Source organism: Mobula hypostoma, chromosome 4, assembly GCF_963921235.1.
Source record: "Mobula hypostoma chromosome 4, sMobHyp1.1, whole genome shotgun sequence".
Taxonomy (NCBI): Eukaryota; Metazoa; Chordata; class Chondrichthyes; order Myliobatiformes; family Myliobatidae; genus Mobula; species Mobula hypostoma.
The window spans coordinates 33292588-33312240 of NC_086100.1; the positions used below are offsets into that span (position 1 = coordinate 33292588).

The window sequence follows — 19653 nt, forward strand, 5'->3', positions numbered from 1 at the left end:
CCGACTGAATGACCTGGCACTTCTGCGAACTCCTGGAGGATTAGGTGCGGAGCACAGCTACAACCATCACTGGGGGTGTATGCTGCGTCGGTTCCTAATGGCGGAACAGGAATGCATGGTTGGCTTCATTATTCTGTGCAGATTAAAGAGTGCATATGCATCAACCTTGTTCTTTCGGCTGCCCCATCGAACTGTTCACCTGTGCACCCTGCACCAAAGTCCGTGTGAAATTTAGTGCGCTTAAAGCATTGATTTTGGAATCCACTGAGGAACTAAGCAATTTCACAAAGCAAGTTTTACCTCATTAATTCCAATCACATCAAACCTACATCAAAGTTATCAATATGATTAGATTTCATTCGGTCATCTTATCTCGTCTCCTGGCCTTATTTTGATTTGATGCCGGCAGGGATGCAAGAGTTGAATATCAGGGAGTCACTTAATGTAGCTGTATCATACAATAGATGGCCTCAACTAGAATTCAGTTTCTTTTTAATAAAAGCACTTTGATTCCTTTTTGCTATCTCAAATCCTGTGTTTATTTTTTTCATTACAACTGATTTAAAACATTGTATCAGTATTTTCACTGAAATATGCTTTTATATTACTTCAAATTACAGTCTTATTGCTACATCTGCATTGGAACCGTTCAATTTTTTAATACACGGCAAATAATGAATACCTTGGAGAAAGTAATTGGCTGGAGCTTCTCCGAAGGGATTAGTAGAATGATAAGTAGAATGTTAAAGGATACCTTGGAATAAGTTAAAGACTGAATTCTAATGGAAGAGATCATGTGTAGCTGATAGGGAGTTACATTCCAAAATTTAATTGAAGATGCTGGATGACATGAAACATAAAAAAAGATTTTATTATATTCTAATCAAATTTTCCCACTGTGCTTTTAATGTTGTTTTCTTCCATTTAAAGAGTGGTTCTCTGCTTGGATGCTGATTACGGTTATATCTTTTGGCAATGATACTGTATACGAGGGGTGATTGATAAATTTGTGGCCCAAGGTAGAAGGAGTCAATTTTAGAAAACTTAGCACATTTATTTTTCATCATTGTCCTCTCCTACATTTACACACTTAGTCCAGCGGTCGTGGAGCATACAGATCCCTTCTTTGTAGAAGTGGTCCACAGCAGCGGTGATTGATAAATTTGTGGCCTAAGGTAGACGGTGATGAGTTATTAACTTCAAACTTTCTGCATTATCACTCAAAGAGTTGAACTGCACGTGCATGTAACGAGAGCGTCTTGGACCTCCAGGTGGTCCACAGCAGGGGCAATTGATAAGTTCGTGGCCTAGGGTAGAAGGAAATGAGTTATACAGCTCTCATTACATGCACGTGCAGTTCAACTCTTTGAGTGAAAATGCAGAAAGTTTGAAGTTAATAACATCTCCTTCTACCTTAGGCTACAAACTTATCAATCACCCCTGCCGTGGACCACTTCTGGAGGTCCAAGACGCCGACCTCTACAAAGAAGGGATCCGTAAGCTCCATGACCGCTGGACTAAGTGTGTAAATGTAGGAAAAATAAATGTGCTATATTTTCTAAAATTGACTCCTTCTACCTTAGGCCATGAATTTATTAATCACCCCTCGCATGGCGATATATACTATGTGAGCAACTAATACATTATTATCTGGAAATGATTTTTAGACATTAGCAATAAGTTATTTGGCCAGTTATTTCCTGTGATCCAGCCGGTGGTGTAGTGGCATCAGTGCTGGACTGCGGGGCCGGAGGTCCTGAGTTCGAATCCAGCCGGCTCCCCTGCACGCTTTTCATCCGTGCTGGGTTACGAGCTGGTGATCTCTTTGAAAAACTCACCCAGCAGAAGGCAATGGCAAACTACTGCTGTAACATGCCTCGTACGTGCTACGTCAAGATCGGCGTGGGAGGTCCGCTAACTGGAGAAATTCCGGTTGCGACGTACCTTTCCTATTTCCTGTTAGCTGCCAAATTTCAACGCTTTTTTACCTTTGGAGTTGGGCAATTGCCAATTACAAATCTCACGTGGAGTGCATTTGGCATGAAGGTGGGAAGATTACTTACCTTCTTGCATGCTGTGATGGAGGTCTCTGCAGTGACCATGGACCTTGCTGCTTCACAGCTGGGGATTGTCTCTAATTGCTCTGACAGCTGATGCATCTGTGGCGATTCAAAGTTACTGGAGAAGAAAACAGAAAAATGACATAGAATCTCACACACACACACACACACACACACACACACACACACACACACACACGTACATGCACACGCACACGCATACGCACACGCATACGCATACGCACACGCACGCACACGCACCCACCCACTCACCCCAGAGTAGTGCTTGCTTATTGAAAGTTTGGTAGGAAGTAATGGTCTTTCTTTTAACCTTATCTGTAATTTCAAACCATTCATGGTTCCAATGTAAGCGAGAGCTTGGCATTGCTCATAGCATTCTAGTCTAAGCTGTAATCAAAGCCCACAGCAATCCTTCGGTTGGGTTGGTTATTAACGTAAATCATACATCTCACTGGATGCTTCGATGTACATGAAATAAATAAATGAATCAGGGCACCAAGGAAAACCCACACAGTTCAAAGATTCATTTATTATATACAGCATACAACCTGAAATTTGTGTTTTTCACAGACATCCACAAAACAAGAAACCCCACAGCATGAATGATAGAAACATTGAATCCCCAGAGAGTATGTGCGAACACCAAACACACAGCACTGGTGGTCAGGATTGAGCCTCGGTTAATGGAGCTGAGAGGCAGCACTCTACTATTTGAGCTTAGAAACATAGAAAGTAGGTGCAGGAGTAGGCCATTCGTCCCTTCGAGCCTGCACCGCCACTCAGTTTGATCATGGCTGATCATCCAAATGTTTCTGTATCTTCTGTATCACCCGCCTCCAATATTACTTCTCCGTTCATCCAGGATTACTATCGATATCCATTGCCTATGTTTAGTTACACTCTTTCATTGCCTTTGCATTCTTTCTTCACACTCTGCTGTCCTCTCTTTCAGTAGGCTACTTCCCTCTTTAATTGTTGTGTTTATGGAAAAAACGCTCTATGTGCTTTTTTTTGCCCAGTTGTTTTTCTTGGATGTTTTCAATAACTGCACAGGTCATCTGTAGAGATACAACTATTAAAAATCTATTCATCTTGGAAAAACACATGTCTGAACCACAAATCCAACAACTATGTGAAACATCCTGGTTTCCTTGGCTGCGTAAGTCTAGGGAAGACACACTCAAGTCCCGCAAAACTCATGAAATTGAGATGGCTCGTTCCACCCCAAACCCTGGTTTGTGTGGATGCTGTGTAATTCGCTAACCTGTTAGAAATTAGTGCCACAAAATGACAGACAGTACACTGCATATGATTAAAGGAATTATACTTATGAATATCAACTTAACTAAAGGGTTAGTAAAAAAATAACAAAAAGAAAAGGCCCCATTCTAATTAAACAGTCAAATGTGCACATGTTGGAGCTCATCTTGAACTTCTTTGTCACTCACGTGCTGGGCCCTTGGTCAGCGTGTGGGAAAGCCCACACCACCTTCCGAACATCGATCGCTATCCATCTCGAACAAACGGGTCTCCCACCAGATCATATGTTATGACATCTGCATCTTCTCACTTCAGCACCCGCCGAACCAAAACCCAAGACCAACCTTATTGTCACTCACCAAGAACCCCTCCCGCTAATTGGATGGCACACTTCCAACATCATCCCTTTATCTTCAACAATAACCCAAACATTCTGAAAGCCGAACAGACTGCTCATAACAGTACAGATGTGAACCAGGGTGTTACATATGCAATAAATGTGTTAAAGTATATTCCAAACTAAATGGAATAAACTATTTGTTATCACTCTTATCTGGCCATTCATTTCTCATTCAGTTTGTAACACTTCAGAGAAATCTCCTCTTCTTATCCATTCTATTCTGTACTGGTTGAATGAATAGATCCTGTTAGCATTTGCAACAGGGGCAGCGAATTCTAATTGACTATCCACATTCTATTCCCTCTGATATATTTTACCTTCAATGTAGATTTATTCCATCTTTGCAGAGTTGCAATAGAACAGAGCAGCGATCCTTATTATCTGCTGTTGTGAAGGATTCTATCTCTTCTGAGAGCACTGGCTCTCAGCTTCTGATCTGAAGTGTTGTCTGCCCTGAATTTGTCTGCCCTCTCCATGAAACAGGTGTGCCAATTTCTTCCCATTTCCTGAAGATATGCTGACAGGTGCAAATTATCTCTTAGTGCAGGGTAACAGCGACGAGAATCAAAGGAGAGTGGCGAGGGATAATGGGTTCAGGATACGGGGAAATAAAGGGGAATGGGACTAAAGGAATTTCTACTTTGGGATCCGCATGAACACGATGAGCAATATAGTTCCTACTACATCGGTATAACTATATACAAGAACACGAGCATGTCATAAAACAGAAGCAGGGATAAGACACTGAATCCATCAAACAATGCTCTGCCATGCAGTGGCTGATCTGACCCTGGTCTCAATTGCTGTCCGGTACCAGATCCCCACACAGGCCTCAATTCAAAAATCTCCAAAAATTTGTCTACATCTATTTTAAAAAGAACAGACATTAAGCCTCCACAACCTTATTGGGTAGAGAATTCCCAAGATTCATCACAATCTGAATGAAGATATCCTACCATACCTCAGTTTTAAATCATTACCCCTCCCCCCCCTTATCTGGCCATTATGTCCATTTTTTGAGACTGCTGGTTGAGGAAACTTCTTAACATTTTGGATCTTGTATGTTTATATAAGATCATCCCACATTCTACTAAACTCCAAAAATGACATACCTATCATTTCTAAATTCAAAGTAAAGTTATTATCAAAGTACATATATGTCATTTTCAGCCATTCATGAAAAACAAATCGACTCATCCCAGGATCGAACCTAACAAATCTCATCTGTTTTTGATGCCAATATATCCCTTCTTAAATAAGAGAAAGAAACTGTATATTACTCAGCTATGGCCTTAACAGCATAATTGTAACAATTCTTCCCTGCTTCTAAATTCTAACCTCCCAGGAATAAATGCCATTTGTCATTTACCTTCTCAATTACTGCCTGGTAACGTTGTGTTTCATGCATAGGAACATCTAAATCCATTCCTCCGTATTCTACTCATTTGCAGTTCCTTTCTGTTTAGATATTTGTCTGCCTTTTGATTTCTCCTTCCAAAATGCTCGATATCACACTTTTCTGCACTATATTTGCCAAGTTTTTGCCCACTCAATAAATCTGTCTCTATTTTATCATTGCAGCATGCCCTCTCAGATATTGTCATGGCATTTGTAAATTGGATAACTTACGTTCGATGCCCTTCCACAAGTCATTCAAGTAGATGGTACATAATTGAGGTTCAAAAACTGATCCTCCAGCATTCTACGTTTCCAGTCTAAAACACACCCATATAGCCTGGCTCTGTTTTGTTCATGAGAAACAGTCTTCAACCCAGTTAGCACAACACCTCAATACTGTGAGGACTCATCCTGTGCATTACACTTTATGTGAGATGTTATCAAAAGCTCTGGATATCAATATTTATTGCTTATTTATTAATTATTATTATTATTTCTTTTTGTATTTGCACAGCTTGTTGTCTTTTGAACACTGGCTGAATGCCCAAGCTGGTGTGGTTTTTCATTGATTCTGTTATGGTTATTATTCTATTATGGATTTATTGAGTGTGCTCTCAAGAAAATAAATCTCAGGGTCGCATATGGTGACATATATGTACTTTGATAATAAATTCACTTTGAACTTTGATATCCAAATGCACTATGTGTATAAGTTCCTCATAATCAATTGTCTAGAATTGTCTTTCTAGAATTAAAATTAATCGTACCACATTAATATTTTATATTATTTAAATATGCAAGACTAGTTCCCTCTCATTTTAAGAACATTGCTAAGAATTATTATATACAGTAATTGATAGCTTGTGAACAGACCACAAATGAAGCTCATGCAATTTAGTTTCCAGTCATCAATGAAATAGTTTCTGGGATGCCAAATGGTGCTTTAATATTGTCAATGATCTACTTCTCAGTTTCGTACATAGCAATTTCTGTGAGACAATTGCTGTGATTTGCAGGGCTCAAACAGAACTTGATGTAAAGACTTTTTGACACAAGAAACCATTGCGGCAGCATTGGTTCATTGATGCATGCCAAAGCGAGCACAGTGTTTGCAATTTTTGCACAATTAAACAGACCTTATCTGATGGTCGCTGATCTAGAAAGTAAATGAAATCACTGCAAATCACCTAATTCAAGGCTGAAATGGGACATTGCTGTATCTGAATGACTATTTGTCTTCGCTGTCTGCATTGTCTAATCCCTGATCTTTGGTTATCCTGATCTTAATTGTTGGTGCATAACGTTCCATTAAATCATTGCCAAATGTCACTTGGAGACAGCAGCAGATTTTTGAAGTGTAATCACATCTGTGTGAAATTGCAGATTTTTCATAAATTCTCTGATTTTGTTTAGTTTGACTCATTGAACAAGTGATTAATGAGGTTTGATCACTGATATGTAAATTTGCAGTATGTTATTTATGGAAGTCTTTACCAAAGAATAAGTCCTGAAGCAAGCATTTCTTGCTTTAATGCATTTGTTAAAAAGAAATTTTGCTGAAAACGCCAGAGTTTTTATCTAGTCCTTTCTTTGCTGCTTACTCTTTCACTTTTACTTACTCTTGCCAATTTCTATTGCTATAGGGTGGACAACATTCTGCCTAGTTAAGAGGCTCCAATGCATAGGGTCACAAGAGGTTGTACATGCTCAGACAGCTTCATCATGGATACAAACCACCCCACCACCAAGGACATCTTCAGGAAGTTGTGCCTCAAGAAGGTGGCATCCATCATGAAGGACCCTCACTATCCAGAACAAGCCCTCTTCTCATTACCATCATCGGGGAGGAAGTACAGGAGCCCGGAGACCCACACTCAACATTTTCGGAACAGTTTCTTCCCTTCCACCAAAATATTTCTGAATTGTCCATGAACCCGTGATCATTAATTACCTCATTATTCCTCTTTTATGCCATTTCTTTATTTTGTTGACTTATAGTAAGTTTTACATCTTACACTCTACTGCTACTGCAAAATAATTTCACTACGTACCTGTATGTTGGTGATGATAAACCTGATTCTGATACTGACTCAAGCAACACACACAAAATGCTGGAGGAACTCAGCAGGCCAGGCGGCATCTGTGGGAAAGAGTACAGTTGACGTTTTGGGCTGAGACCCTTCTTCAGGACTCAACTGGCTCAACTGTCCATCTTCTATCACCTATTGCATCACGCCCCATACCCTCATCATTTCTCTGCTTCTTGCTCCATAAAGGGTTTTGTTAAGGATGATTGAAAAATTGATACCTTTTCAAATCCATGTGTTCATTTGCTTGTTATTTGCTGTGTTGTATGACATGGTCTTTCCATGATCATGATTGTTCTTGGTAATCTTTTCTGCAGAAGTGGCTTGCCATTGCCTTCTTCTGGGCAGCATCTTTACAAGACAGGTGACCTCAGCCACTTCACTACTCTTCACAGCTTATCTGCCTGGCAATCCTTGTGTAGACCCTCATAATCCTGCCCCTGCTCTGCTTTGTAGTATCATCCAGCACTATAACTATACAAGATCTCTTTCATTTCTAGCTTCTCAATCTCCCTTGGATTCATTTGCTCTGCCGATAATAATTTCTCCGGCATTCCGTTTCTCAGCACCTTTTCCTTTCTTCTTTAAACCTACCTCTTCGGCCAAGTTTTGATTATCTGCATCGGGAGTTTTTTCAAAATAGGGATTTGGTCCTTCACCATATGTTAGAAACAATAGGAACCCAAACTGGATTGGCAGTATTAGGCTGAAGTAATGTAGATAACAAGTTAGGGAGTTTGAAGAGAGGGTGTTCAGGAGAGAGAAGCTCAGGAAGGTAGAAGAGAGAGGACCATGGAACGCTGAGTTAGCTTGGCATTCTTTGATGGAAGTGTGGTGGGGGGGGGGTTAGTAGTGTCCTACGGAGTTTGCGGGACGAGTGTGGGAGATGGTACTATCGTGGCAAGTATGGGGTTGTGGTGTCCTGAGAGACTGAGGGAGTGTTGAGGTGTAATATTCTGGCAGGTTGCCAGGAGAATGTATGTGGCAGGGAATATTGGGTAAATGTAGAGGCGTGGTGTGCTGCGGAGGATGTGGGGAGTGGGGGGTCTGGAGGCATAGTGTCCAGGGAAGACTGGGGGAGGGAGGGGACACTGGGTGCTGGGGAGGTTACAGGGACTGAGGGGAGTGTTCAGGGAAGATTGGGGGAGGGAGGTACATGGGGTGCTGGGCAGCTTTCAGGGAGTGAGGGGAATGTGGGGACACAGTTGCTGGGGAGATTTTAGGGAGTGGGAGAAGTATCATAGGAAGGTTGGTAGAAGTGCAGGGGTAATTGCCCAGGGAGGTTTTTGGGAGTCTGGGGGTGGAAGTATCCTGAGGAGATACTGCACACAGAGGTAGTCTCCTGCGGAGGTTTGGGAATGCGCCTCCACCTTGGTTCCTCTAAACTTGCCAACCATAGCAGCATGTAACAATGAAATATACTGTACATGATACAACATTATCTTAGGGGAGTGCCATTTTAGAGTTGAAGGACATATTAATAAAATTATAGTTAGAGTGTTATCTTTGTTGGGCTAACATGTGTGAAAGATGTGCTGAAAGTGGATTACCATGAAAATGTTTGAAGACCATTGGTCTATACTAAGGCCTAATCTTATTGGAGCAAGGGGTGTCTTCTCTTGAACTCAAATCTTCCTGCAATAGAGGCCAACAAACAGTCTGCCTTCCTAGTATATCAGTTTGGTGACAGAGTACTAAGAACAATTGAATTACTAGTGAAATATCCAGGAAAATAATCTCGAAATAGTAAAATTTAAATGAAACGATTCTGAACTGTGATCATACAGTTGTCATTAGAAATAATAATCCCCCTCCTCACTTAGGGCAATTTTGACATGTCCTTTTATTGGTTGTTGGTCCAAATGATTTGGGGATGACATTGCTGAATATTAGCTTTAATTTGGCAGGGTTCACCAGTTAATGTCAGATTCAATAAGGGTTGTGTAATTGTGCTTGCAAATGTGTTGAGAATTTCTACTTCTTTGTGCTTATGCTATTTCAATTTCAATTCCATGGACTGCACCCATCATTCAGGATGACAAGGCTAAATCTGAAAGAAGGAGGTTAATTTATAAAGTTGGGTGAAGTTCAATAATCAATACAACTTGATGAGTGATCTGACAGAACTATAGAACGCAGACACAATGTGAAAGCTCTTAGATGTGTACCAAGACCGTATACCCTCAGTGGCCACTTTATTAGGTGCACCTATATACCTGCTCGTTAATGCAAATATCAAATCAGCCAATCATGTGGCAGCAATTCAATGCATAAAAGCGTGCAGACATGGTCAAGAGGTTCACTTGTTGTTCAGACCAAACATCAGAATGGGGAAGAAATGTGATCTCAGTGACTTTGACTGTGGATTGATTGTTGGTCCCTGATGGGGTGGTTTAAATGTCTCAGGAACTGCTGATCTCCTGTTTTGTTTTCCACACACAACAGACTTTAGTGTTTACAGAGAATGGTGCAAAAAACAAACAAAAAAATCGAATGAGTGGGAGCCCTGTGGGTGAAAATGCCTTGTTAATGAGAGGGGTCAGAGAAATTGCCACACTGTTCAAACTGGCAGGAAGGTGACTAACTCAAGTAACCAGTAATATACGGCTCCATGAGTTAGATATGGCCCTTGTGGCTAAAGGGATCAGGGGGTATGGAGGGAAGGCTGGTACAGGGTTCTGAGTTGGATGATCAGCCATGATCATACTGAATGGTGGTGCAGGCTCAAAGGGCCGAATGGCCTACTCCTGCACCTATTTTCTATGTTTCTATGTATACATAAAGCATTTACTGGCATTTAAAATAATTAATTTGGTATAATGGCGTTTAAAAAGAAAACAATCATGATATAAATGATATTGTACTCACTGAGGAGTACAATGGAAATTATTATTGTTCCCAGTAGTTCATGGGACATGAAGAATACTTCCTCCCGCCAGATTAGGTCACTCTTTCCAACATTTTTCCAATCCGCTGAAAATTACACTTGTGCCATTTTCTATTTTGTCATGTCCTGAAACAGTTAATCACTTCTAATATCTGTTCTTCTCCCACTTTCTAGTTGCTCATCTCTATCCTTCCTCCACCTCTCTGCTTTCACTCCTGGGGGAAGGCCATCGACAGTATCCAGCAGAGCCCATGTTTGCCTGGGCTGTACTTCCTCCCGTTCAATCCCACGCTGTGCTCGCTATCATTCACTTACCTGTTGTAAGCTTGAGGCTGAACGCTCCTGCTTTCAGTGATGCACGTTATATTTCAGGCTCAATATGTAGTTCACCAAATTACTGTGAACGGCACCTGTTGGTATTGATTCTGATCTTCTCACTTACACCTCCACTTGTTTACTTGCTGCTCTCCAATCTCCATCTTTTCTTCACTTTTACTAATACATTGACAGGATATGCAACTCCAGTTAAGGCCAGCATCTATTGCCCATCCAGTATTCTGTGTCTATATCCTATTGGTTAATAAAACTGCTTGGAATGTAGAGGTATTAGAAATATTCGCGCTCTTTAATTCAACAAATCATGCTAACACTTGAATATTACAGCTTTCTCTCAATACCAGACTCTAGTGATGTGTAATGGGAAACAAAATGACCAGAGGATCAGCTACGCTAATGCTTCAACATGTGTTATATTTCACCATTGCTGGAAGTACAGAATTGGTGTCCGTAATCTTTATCTACAGGCTTAGAGTCAGAGTCGTGTAGTTGTACAGCGTAGAATCGGGCTTTTCAGCCCACTGTATTTATTTTGGAACTGTGAAAGCAAAGACAATAATCAAGAAATGATGGAGTTCAAATACTAGTGGACATGGACTTAAGGTGCGAGGGGGTGTGTGGAGGATCCTCACACCTGCCTTCACTGTTGGGTTTGGTGCAGCTTGCTCTCTCAGTATATGAAGACCACAGCGAACAGTCAGGTCAATAGAAAAGGTCATTGGCTGCAGTCTACCGTCACTGCAGGATTTGTACTATACGAGTCCAAGGCAAAGAAGCGGCAGTTACAATCATTGCAGTCACTACCTACCCTGGAAACAGCCTTTTCCACATGCTTCCTTCCGGAAAGTGTTATAGGACTATTAAAGCAAAAACTTCACACTGCCTTAACAATTTCTTCCTTCAGGTAGTTAATCTGATGAACTATTCCCATTAGCGCCCCCTCTCACAACCACCGCACCTTTATATATTCCCCTCACTGCTGCATTGCAATGTAAGCAATGAAACCACTTTTATAATGCTGTTTACACTTTATATATATGTATCTATGCACATTTTATTCTATGAGACATAGAAGCAGAATTAGGCCATTCAACCCATTGACTCTGCTCTGCCATTTATTATCCCTCTGCACCTCATTCTCCTGCCTCCTCCCCATAACTTTTGATGCCCATACACTGAAAACTATATCGGTACTCGAACCTCCAGCTTTATGTTTTAAATAATTCTTCATTCTTTATAATTGTTGAATGCTGTTGTTTTTTGTTGCATGTCAAGCCAATATATCACAGCAAATTCCTAATACATGTAAAAGTACCTAGTGAATAAAGTTGATCCTTGGTCCTTGATGTTACATTTTTTGACACAGTAGGTGCCTGGAATAGTCGACCAGGGGTAGTGATGAAAGCAGGTATGATAATGGTGTTTCAGAGGCTTTTAGAAAGCCACATAGATATGCAGAGATTGGAGGAAAATGGATCATGTGCAGGCAGAAGAGATTGAGTTTAATTTTCTATTATGTTCGGCACTGGCATTGTGAGCCAAGGGGCCTGTTCTTTTGCTGGACTGTGCCATGTCCTATGTTCGACAAGCAACTGAATCTTCCATTCGCTGCTACATTTGACATTTTCAAGTGGAATGCTTAAAAAATATAGCACTGTGTAAACGTCTTAGACACACATATACAGCTAGGATGCCTGAGACTTTTGCACAGTTCTGTATTTGACAACGTGGAGCAGAGAGCGAGTTTGTAAATCTGGTGGGAGTAAAGGATGTTGTGAACAGTGAGGGTGGAGTGCCACGGGAGGGGTTGGGACAGGAGTGCCGGGGTAGGGCGTGGTGCAGATGTAGACACACCCAGCCCTGAGCCACCAGGCAAGGTCATTCGATTTCAAACAGTTGGTTTATTGATCATTGCAGGATGTCTCTCTGGTGCTTCCTCCTCCCTCCCCCTTCCTTCCCCTTTTCCGAACCATGATTCCCTTATCTCTGCTTCCTTCCCATTCTCAGTCCACAATAGAGACCCATATCAGAATCAGGTTTATCATCACCCACATATGTCATTATTATTTTTTTTGCAGCAGCTGTACAGTGCAATACATAAAATTTCTACAGTACTGTGCAAAAGTATCAGGCACCCTAGCTATATATATGTACCTAAGACAGTATTGTGCGAATAATCTTAAAGAGTGAGGAGAGGTCTCATTAAGCTCTTGGCATAGACTGAAAAAATGTGCCGTTGAATTCTTGAATGAATAGAATACTTCAGTTTATTCTCTGATGCTTTCTTATACTTAAAAGAAGAGCGGAATCTTCTCAGTTGCCATTTCAGTGGATATTTATTACTTTAAATGAAGGGGCTTCAGCTCTGCAGAAGCATAGATGTAAATGTCAAGGCACTGCTGACTTACTTGTGCCAACATAGCATGCAATATAAAAGCAGCTTTTATATACTTCACATCTAAGACAATCTGGCCCTTAACACCCAGAAGGCCAAGGAGATCATTGTGGACTTCAGGCATGCCAGGAGTCACACTCACGTCCCCAACTACATCAACAGATCTGTAGTGGAGCGTGTATCAAGCTTCAAGTTCCTTGGTGTCCACATTTCCGAGGATCTCACCTGGTCCATGAACTCCTCCATCCTGATCAAAAAGGCGCAACAGTGCCTTTATTTCCTGCGGAGCATCAAGAAAGTTCACCTCTGTCCCAGGATACTGACGGACTTTTACCGCTGTGTCATTGAGAGCATACTCACCAACTGCATCTCAGTGTGGTCTGGCAATTGTCCGCAAAGCACTCCAGCCTGTGGTGAAAACTGCCAGTGGATTATCAGCACCCAATTGTCCACCACTGAGAACATCTACCATAAACGCTGCCTGGGCAGGGCGAAAAGCATTATCAGGGATTCATCTCACCCTAACCATGGACTTTTTACTCTCCTCCCATCCGGTAGGTGGTACAGGAGCCTTTGCTCCCACACCAGCAGGCACAGGAAGAGCTTCTTCCCTGAGGCTGTGACCCTGCTGAATCTCACATCACAGCGCTAAGCAGTATTGCACCCATATTGTACTGTCTCAGTACTTTTATATTTGTGTGCTGTAGCACTTCTTTTATTTGCAGTTACTTTGAAAATAACACTATTCTTTGCATTTCTGGTCAGATGCTAAATGCATTTCATTGGCTTTTTATCTGTACTCGGCACAATGACAATAAAGTTGAATCTAATCTAATCTAATCTAGTCTAAAATCCAGGCTCACTGAAGACAGGAATGTAGTCATAGCAGATTGCGCACAACTGGAAAGTCTACCAGCAAAAGTTTATCAAATCACCACTGCATGGGGTGGGTGACGACTAAAATGCCTACACAAGAACAATCTAGCTCTCTCCCAGACTCCTGCATTTTTTTCTCATGGGGGAGATCTGTCCAACTCTGGCTTGGGCACCACAGTGGTGTAGCTGTTAGCGCTCGGTGCGTTTCAGAGTTTGGAGTTCAGAGCCGGCGCTGTCTGTACATTCTCCACGTGGAACGTGTGAGTTTTTCCCTGGGTGCTCCGCTTTCCTTCCACCACCCAAAGACGTTCTGGGTAGGGTAATGGGTTATTGTAAAGTGTCCCGACATTAGATTAGAGTTAATTAGGTTTGTTGGGGGTTGCTATGGTGGTGCGGCTCGAAGGGTTGGGGGGTCTACTCTATGCTGAGTCGCTGAATTGTAAACAACAATTGAAACTGCTTACATCATTCTTTCAGGGAGCGAACTGCGGATGAGAACTACTGTTGAATGTTCTCACTGTTCTGTTATGATCAAATTTACCTATGGCCCCATAAAGCAAGAGCTTCACAAAAAATGCTTCATAATACACTCTAGTTAGAAGTGCGCACAGCTTGTGAACCTACAGATGTATTTCTTTGTTGAACTCATGCTGTGATTATACAAACCTTCCTGAGTCTGTCATTTGACAGAAATGGACCTATTTAGCTGCATCCAACCTAATGAACTGAGGAAACTCAGAAGGTTCATCTACACCATATATTATACCCAGTTGCCTCCAACACAGTCAGAGGATTGCAAAAGCTTTGTAGCAAATTTGCCAGCCTAGAGTTTGCGAGAGGAAACTAATGGAAATGGTTTCTGCTACTTGTTTGGGCTGATTTTCTACATTTTGGAGGGGGTCACAGCTCATGAATATATTAGCAAGAACTAGACACTGTACTTAATCACTTGCAATAATAATAGCTACTCCCTTCAGGAATTCCCATTGGATCAACTACATAAATTGTGGTACACTGGAGGTTTAAAAATCATTCTTTTATATTTAGAGGACATCCATAAAGATGGAGCAGATTTGTCACAGATTTCTTACAATACCTTTTTAATATCTGTAATGTCATTTTTCCTTAATATGAACACATCGCAGGAACTGAATATCATTTGAATAATGCTCATTAAAGAGTCTATCACAGCTGCTAATGCCAATTGTGCAGAATAACATCACATGATTCACGGGATAGTATTTTAAGCAAGCCTGTTGAGTTCTGCCATATTATACAATAGTCTATTGCTTTTTACTCTTTATGCTCCCAATGCAGCATTCTATGTTTTATTAATGAGTGTTACTTTTATTGTATTAATTGTATGGAAGACCTTTAACAAATTGTGAGTATGTTGTTCTGGATGTAATATAAAAAAGTTTCGCTTTGCATATAATTTCCTCACTCTCAGTTAAGGTGGTTGTTCTTGGCCAGAGATAGGCATGGAATGTAAAATGCCAATTTAATTTTTCAAATCTGCTCTTTCCGAGAGACCAGGTGGATAGTGCTCTGGATTCTCTCCAACCTATCCTATCTGATGACTGAGGTAAACAATTACAAGATTGTTTTCTTTTCTAAAATTTGTCCTAGTATAAACCAACACAGGGAACCAAGTTATAGTTACTTATCAAGTTACATTATAACAGGGATGCTTCCTCATGTTCATGATTTTTAAATTTATAAAATGATCTGCTTAAAGCTAGTAGAGGAAATCTGGAGTTCTCTCTACTTCTACGAAGAGTTACAAAGTCAGAGGAAATTCTAACCAGCCTGCAGGCACACCGAAGAGAGCCAAGGCACCAAAGGAAAATAAAGTTTCTGCCAATACTCTTATCTTTTATTTTATCATTAAAACAGCACCATACAAAGAAATATCTTCCCATTGAATCACTGTTGTGAAAGGCACCTGGGCGTGAGTTGGTGTCTGCATTTCCGAACTCTGACTACATTCCAGAACAACAACATTGGTTGTGGAATAAGCTGAGGACTTTAGATGCAACTTGCATCTTGTATCGATGCAAGAGTTCCTTTACTCTGACATAATCAATCCCATTTTGCCCTTGAGTTCTAAAATCTAATTGTACCCCTTAATCCTGTTAGTTCCACAAAACCTCCCTCCTCCTACCATGGAGTCATAGAGTTATAGTGTTGTATGGCACAGAAACAGACACTTCAGCACACTATGGCCACGGAGCCTGCTGTACCCTCTACACTAATCCCATTTACCCATGCTAGAACCATATTCTTCTATGCTTCAGCAACTTAAGTACTTACATAGATGCTCCTTAATTTTCATGACAATATCCGTCTCTTAAGGCAACAAATTCCAGATTCCACCACTCTCTCTGTGACAAATTTCTCCCTCAGATCTTCCCTAACCCTCCTGCCTCTCACTGTAAACCTATGGGCTTTTGCTTTTTAACACACCCACCATGGGAAAAAGATTCTTGATTTCTACCTTGTATATCCCCCTCACACACTCCCCCAGCCTCCTCGAATTCCGAGAACACAAACCCAGCCTCTCTCTATAAACATAATGCTCTATTCTTCTCTATAAAGTCTACCAGAGAAAAATTATGAACCCTAAGCAGGAAACCACTGTGAATTTCAGAAACACCAGGGGTTCTCACTCATGTACAACAAATGCAACTTCTTTTACAAAACAAAATTTATCCATTTTCAGTCAGTAGAAGTCACAGAGATATCAGACTTCCATATTACTCTCAATTGGGTATGGGAAAAACAGGGTACTTTCAGAAAACTCATCTACTTGGTTAAAAGAAAGTAACTTTGGTTAACATCTCGGTGACCGCACATACAAATTACACCAGTCTATTAAGCTTTAAATTCATTTTGGGGTCTAGGTCACAGTTATAAATTGTACACCCTCTGCTCTTACTGACTAAAGTAGCATGTGAATTCACACTGAAATTACAGTTACTGTCTGATGACTCACATTGTGCGCAAGAGCTCGATATTTTACATAGCTTGCAAAGACAAAAGAATCTGTTTAATTGTGTGGTTTGATTGATGGCAGTAAGGTAGATGTGTGAACATCTGGCATTCTTATGAAGAAAGATTCTGGATCTAGTCCAACATTAGTTAGTTAATGTGATTTTGGTTTACTTAACATAATTTTGATATGGTTCAGAATAAAGAGAGACAAAATTATGCCCAGCAGCTGAATACTAATTTAAAAACAAGAATGTAAAGGCAAAGCTCAACAAGAAGAAACAGCTACATACCCTGGTACAGAGAGCAGGCTACTGCGATCCATCACTCGTAGTATTATTGAAAATGCACCAAGTCCAGCTGTGGTCTCTCACCAGATAAAGAGGCAAGGTAAAATATTTAAAGTCCTTAATAATGGTTACGCTTTCCACCTCAATTGATTTCACAGTCACGTTGGCAATGGAAACATTTCCGATTCAAAGCTCCAAACAACACTAGTTTATACTTAGCTCTGCATAGCCAGCAGCAGTGACACCCTCTTTAAGCAACGGCAAGGAAAATGATTGCATGTGACAGTGCCTGAGCATCCCACACAGAGAACACACTGCACCCAGGCATGGTACTAAAACCCCCATAACCTTCTACAGCAGACTGCAGGGGCACTGGTGTTCAGCTGACGTATGTCTCATGCCCTTGCAATTGTTAAATAGGGCATCATATCCCTTTTGATTATCCCCTCTGCTGTGAAATGGATTTTACAACTAAATGAGGTAAAACACCAGCGAGTAAATTTGAAACCAAAAAATAGACACTTAAAAGGCAGTCTCACCATTACAACCTTCCAAATGGTGCCTGAATTTACAGCAGTTCTTTTAAAGAGACAGTAGCATCCTCAAAGCTCCTAATGTGGGAAACATCCACGAAGCTGCTGTCAGCAAGTCAGTCATACAAACAGGATTTTTGTGGTACATCTCATTGTCATTCTGTGACCAGACTCCCTATTTTTATGTTACTTACTGCACAGTGTATCCTAGAATAAGGCACTTGATGAACCTCTTTCTTACCCATACCATTGGCTCTTAAAATTAGGTTCTGAGTGTGGCTGCATCCCACTTTCTTCCTCCTTTACAGTGCCAACAATGATAGCATTTGTACGTAATTGAATGTACTTCATAATTTGCAAAGTACCCATAAAATCTGACCACTATTGTGCTGTAGGGAATATATCAGCCTAACTGTGCACAGTGAGAGTAATATAATAATCTGATTTTAGGAGAGCATTGTGGGAATACTGGCCAGTTTATTTGTTCGTTATGTGTCATGTTGTTGGTGTAGGCGATGATGGTCTTTCAATGGCCATGATTGTTCTTGGCAATCATCTTGGCTTGTTCTTGGCTCTTTCTTCAGTTAGTCCTGACGAAGGGTCTCGGCCTGAAACGTCGACTGTATCTTTTCCTAGAGATGCTGCCTGGCCTGCTGCGTTCACCAGCAACTTTGATGTGTGTTGATTGTTCTTGGCAAATTGTTTTGCCATCACCTTCTTGTGGGCAGTGTCTTTACAAGACCAGTGACTTCAAGCGTTATCAATACTCTTCAGAGATTGTCTGCCTGATGTCAGTTGTTGCCTAACCAAGACTTGTGATATGCACCAACTGTCCATACGACATCTGCCACCTGCTCCCATGGTTTCACATGACCCTGGTCGGGGGTGGGGGACATGCTAAGCAGGTGCTGCACCTTGCTCAAAGGTGACCTGAAAGCTAGCGGAGGGAAGGAACGGCTTACACCTCCTTTGGTAGAGACATATCTCCACCGCACCACCAAAAATTGGCCAGAATGATATGAAAAGTACATCAACCTTTCTTTGAAGTAGTACCATGGGAACTTCTACTTAGGCCTAAATGGACGGATGAAAATTTTACTCTATGTATCATAAGGAGGACAACACATCAGTGTCCTCTCACTACTTCTCCAAAGCGTCAACTAATGTTTTGTACTGGAGACTTTGGAGTGGAAATTAAACCTATAACCTCTGATTCATCACTAAGTATGCTACTGCCATGAGTGGAAGTAACTGAGAGAGCCTTCCAGTACTGATATTTGTACTGATCTTGTTGGACGCTCCCTGACTAGTACAATGTACTGGCCCTTACTAGAATGCTTGCACTCCTCACTACCATTAAGCATCTTTGTGGCTATGGAATAAATCACTTTATATCCCACTATTGATATTTGGATTTATTATTTTCAATAATCACTTATCTAACTTCTCCCTCAAACACTGTTTAAAGCAGATTGCCTGATCGTTATCACACTCCAGCCGTTGGAACTCATTCTGCACAATTTGGCTGTGTAGAGTGGCTATATTTCAAAAGGATTTCATTGGCTGAAGACCACTTTGAAACATCCTGAGAAGTCAGACAGAATGGGAAGATTTGCAAAGATAGTCTGACACATGCTTTGCACGTAGATTGGGGTTGCCAAGTGTCTATGAAACAGTTTATTATACATCTTAATTCAAGATATCCCGCAGAATTTATAATCTTACCCTTAGAGGTTTTTTTAAAAGTTGTAGTTTAAAGAGAGCACAATGAAGGATATAGATGAAAAAAGTCTACAGTGACTTGTTGTTCATATATCTTTGGTAGGAAAGCTATATCATTTTTGGAATAACAACTTAAATGCTGCTTTTGTCACTTTTTCCAGGGTTTTATTTTAAATGCTTCACGAAAATTACATCAGTCAAATCAGAAATCCTTCCAAAGAATTAAAAATAGGCAAGTTGAAATTTTTATTCCCCAAAGTGTTCATGATTATTAATAACAGTGATTAAGGAGACACAGAATCATACGGTACAGAAACCAATCCCTTAGGCCACCATTTCCATACTGTCCATCGAGTGCTCACCTCATTTACAATTACTTCATCTATAGATCCTTGTG

The 19653-nt window shown here is 40.9% G+C and overlaps 1 protein-coding gene across 2 annotated transcripts in view; it reads right to left on the minus strand.

The window, feature by feature from the left end:
• Positions 1–17215, minus strand: part of sphkap (SPHK1 interactor, AKAP domain containing) — a 144114-nt gene extending 126899 nt beyond the window's left edge. Inside the window, exons 1-2 of one of the 2 annotated variants that reach the window (XM_063044842.1) lie at positions 17005–17215; positions 2064–2178 (exon numbers count right to left, since the gene is read on the minus strand). In XM_063044842.1, the coding sequence (XP_062900912.1) occupies positions 2064–2178; positions 17005–17036 (147 nt within the window). In that variant the 5' untranslated portion in view covers positions 17037–17215. The remainder of the gene's footprint in view (positions 1–2063; positions 2179–17004) is intronic. The other variant, XM_063044843.1, reaches the window with a different exon arrangement.
• Between the last annotated feature and the right edge of the window lie 2438 nt (positions 17216–19653).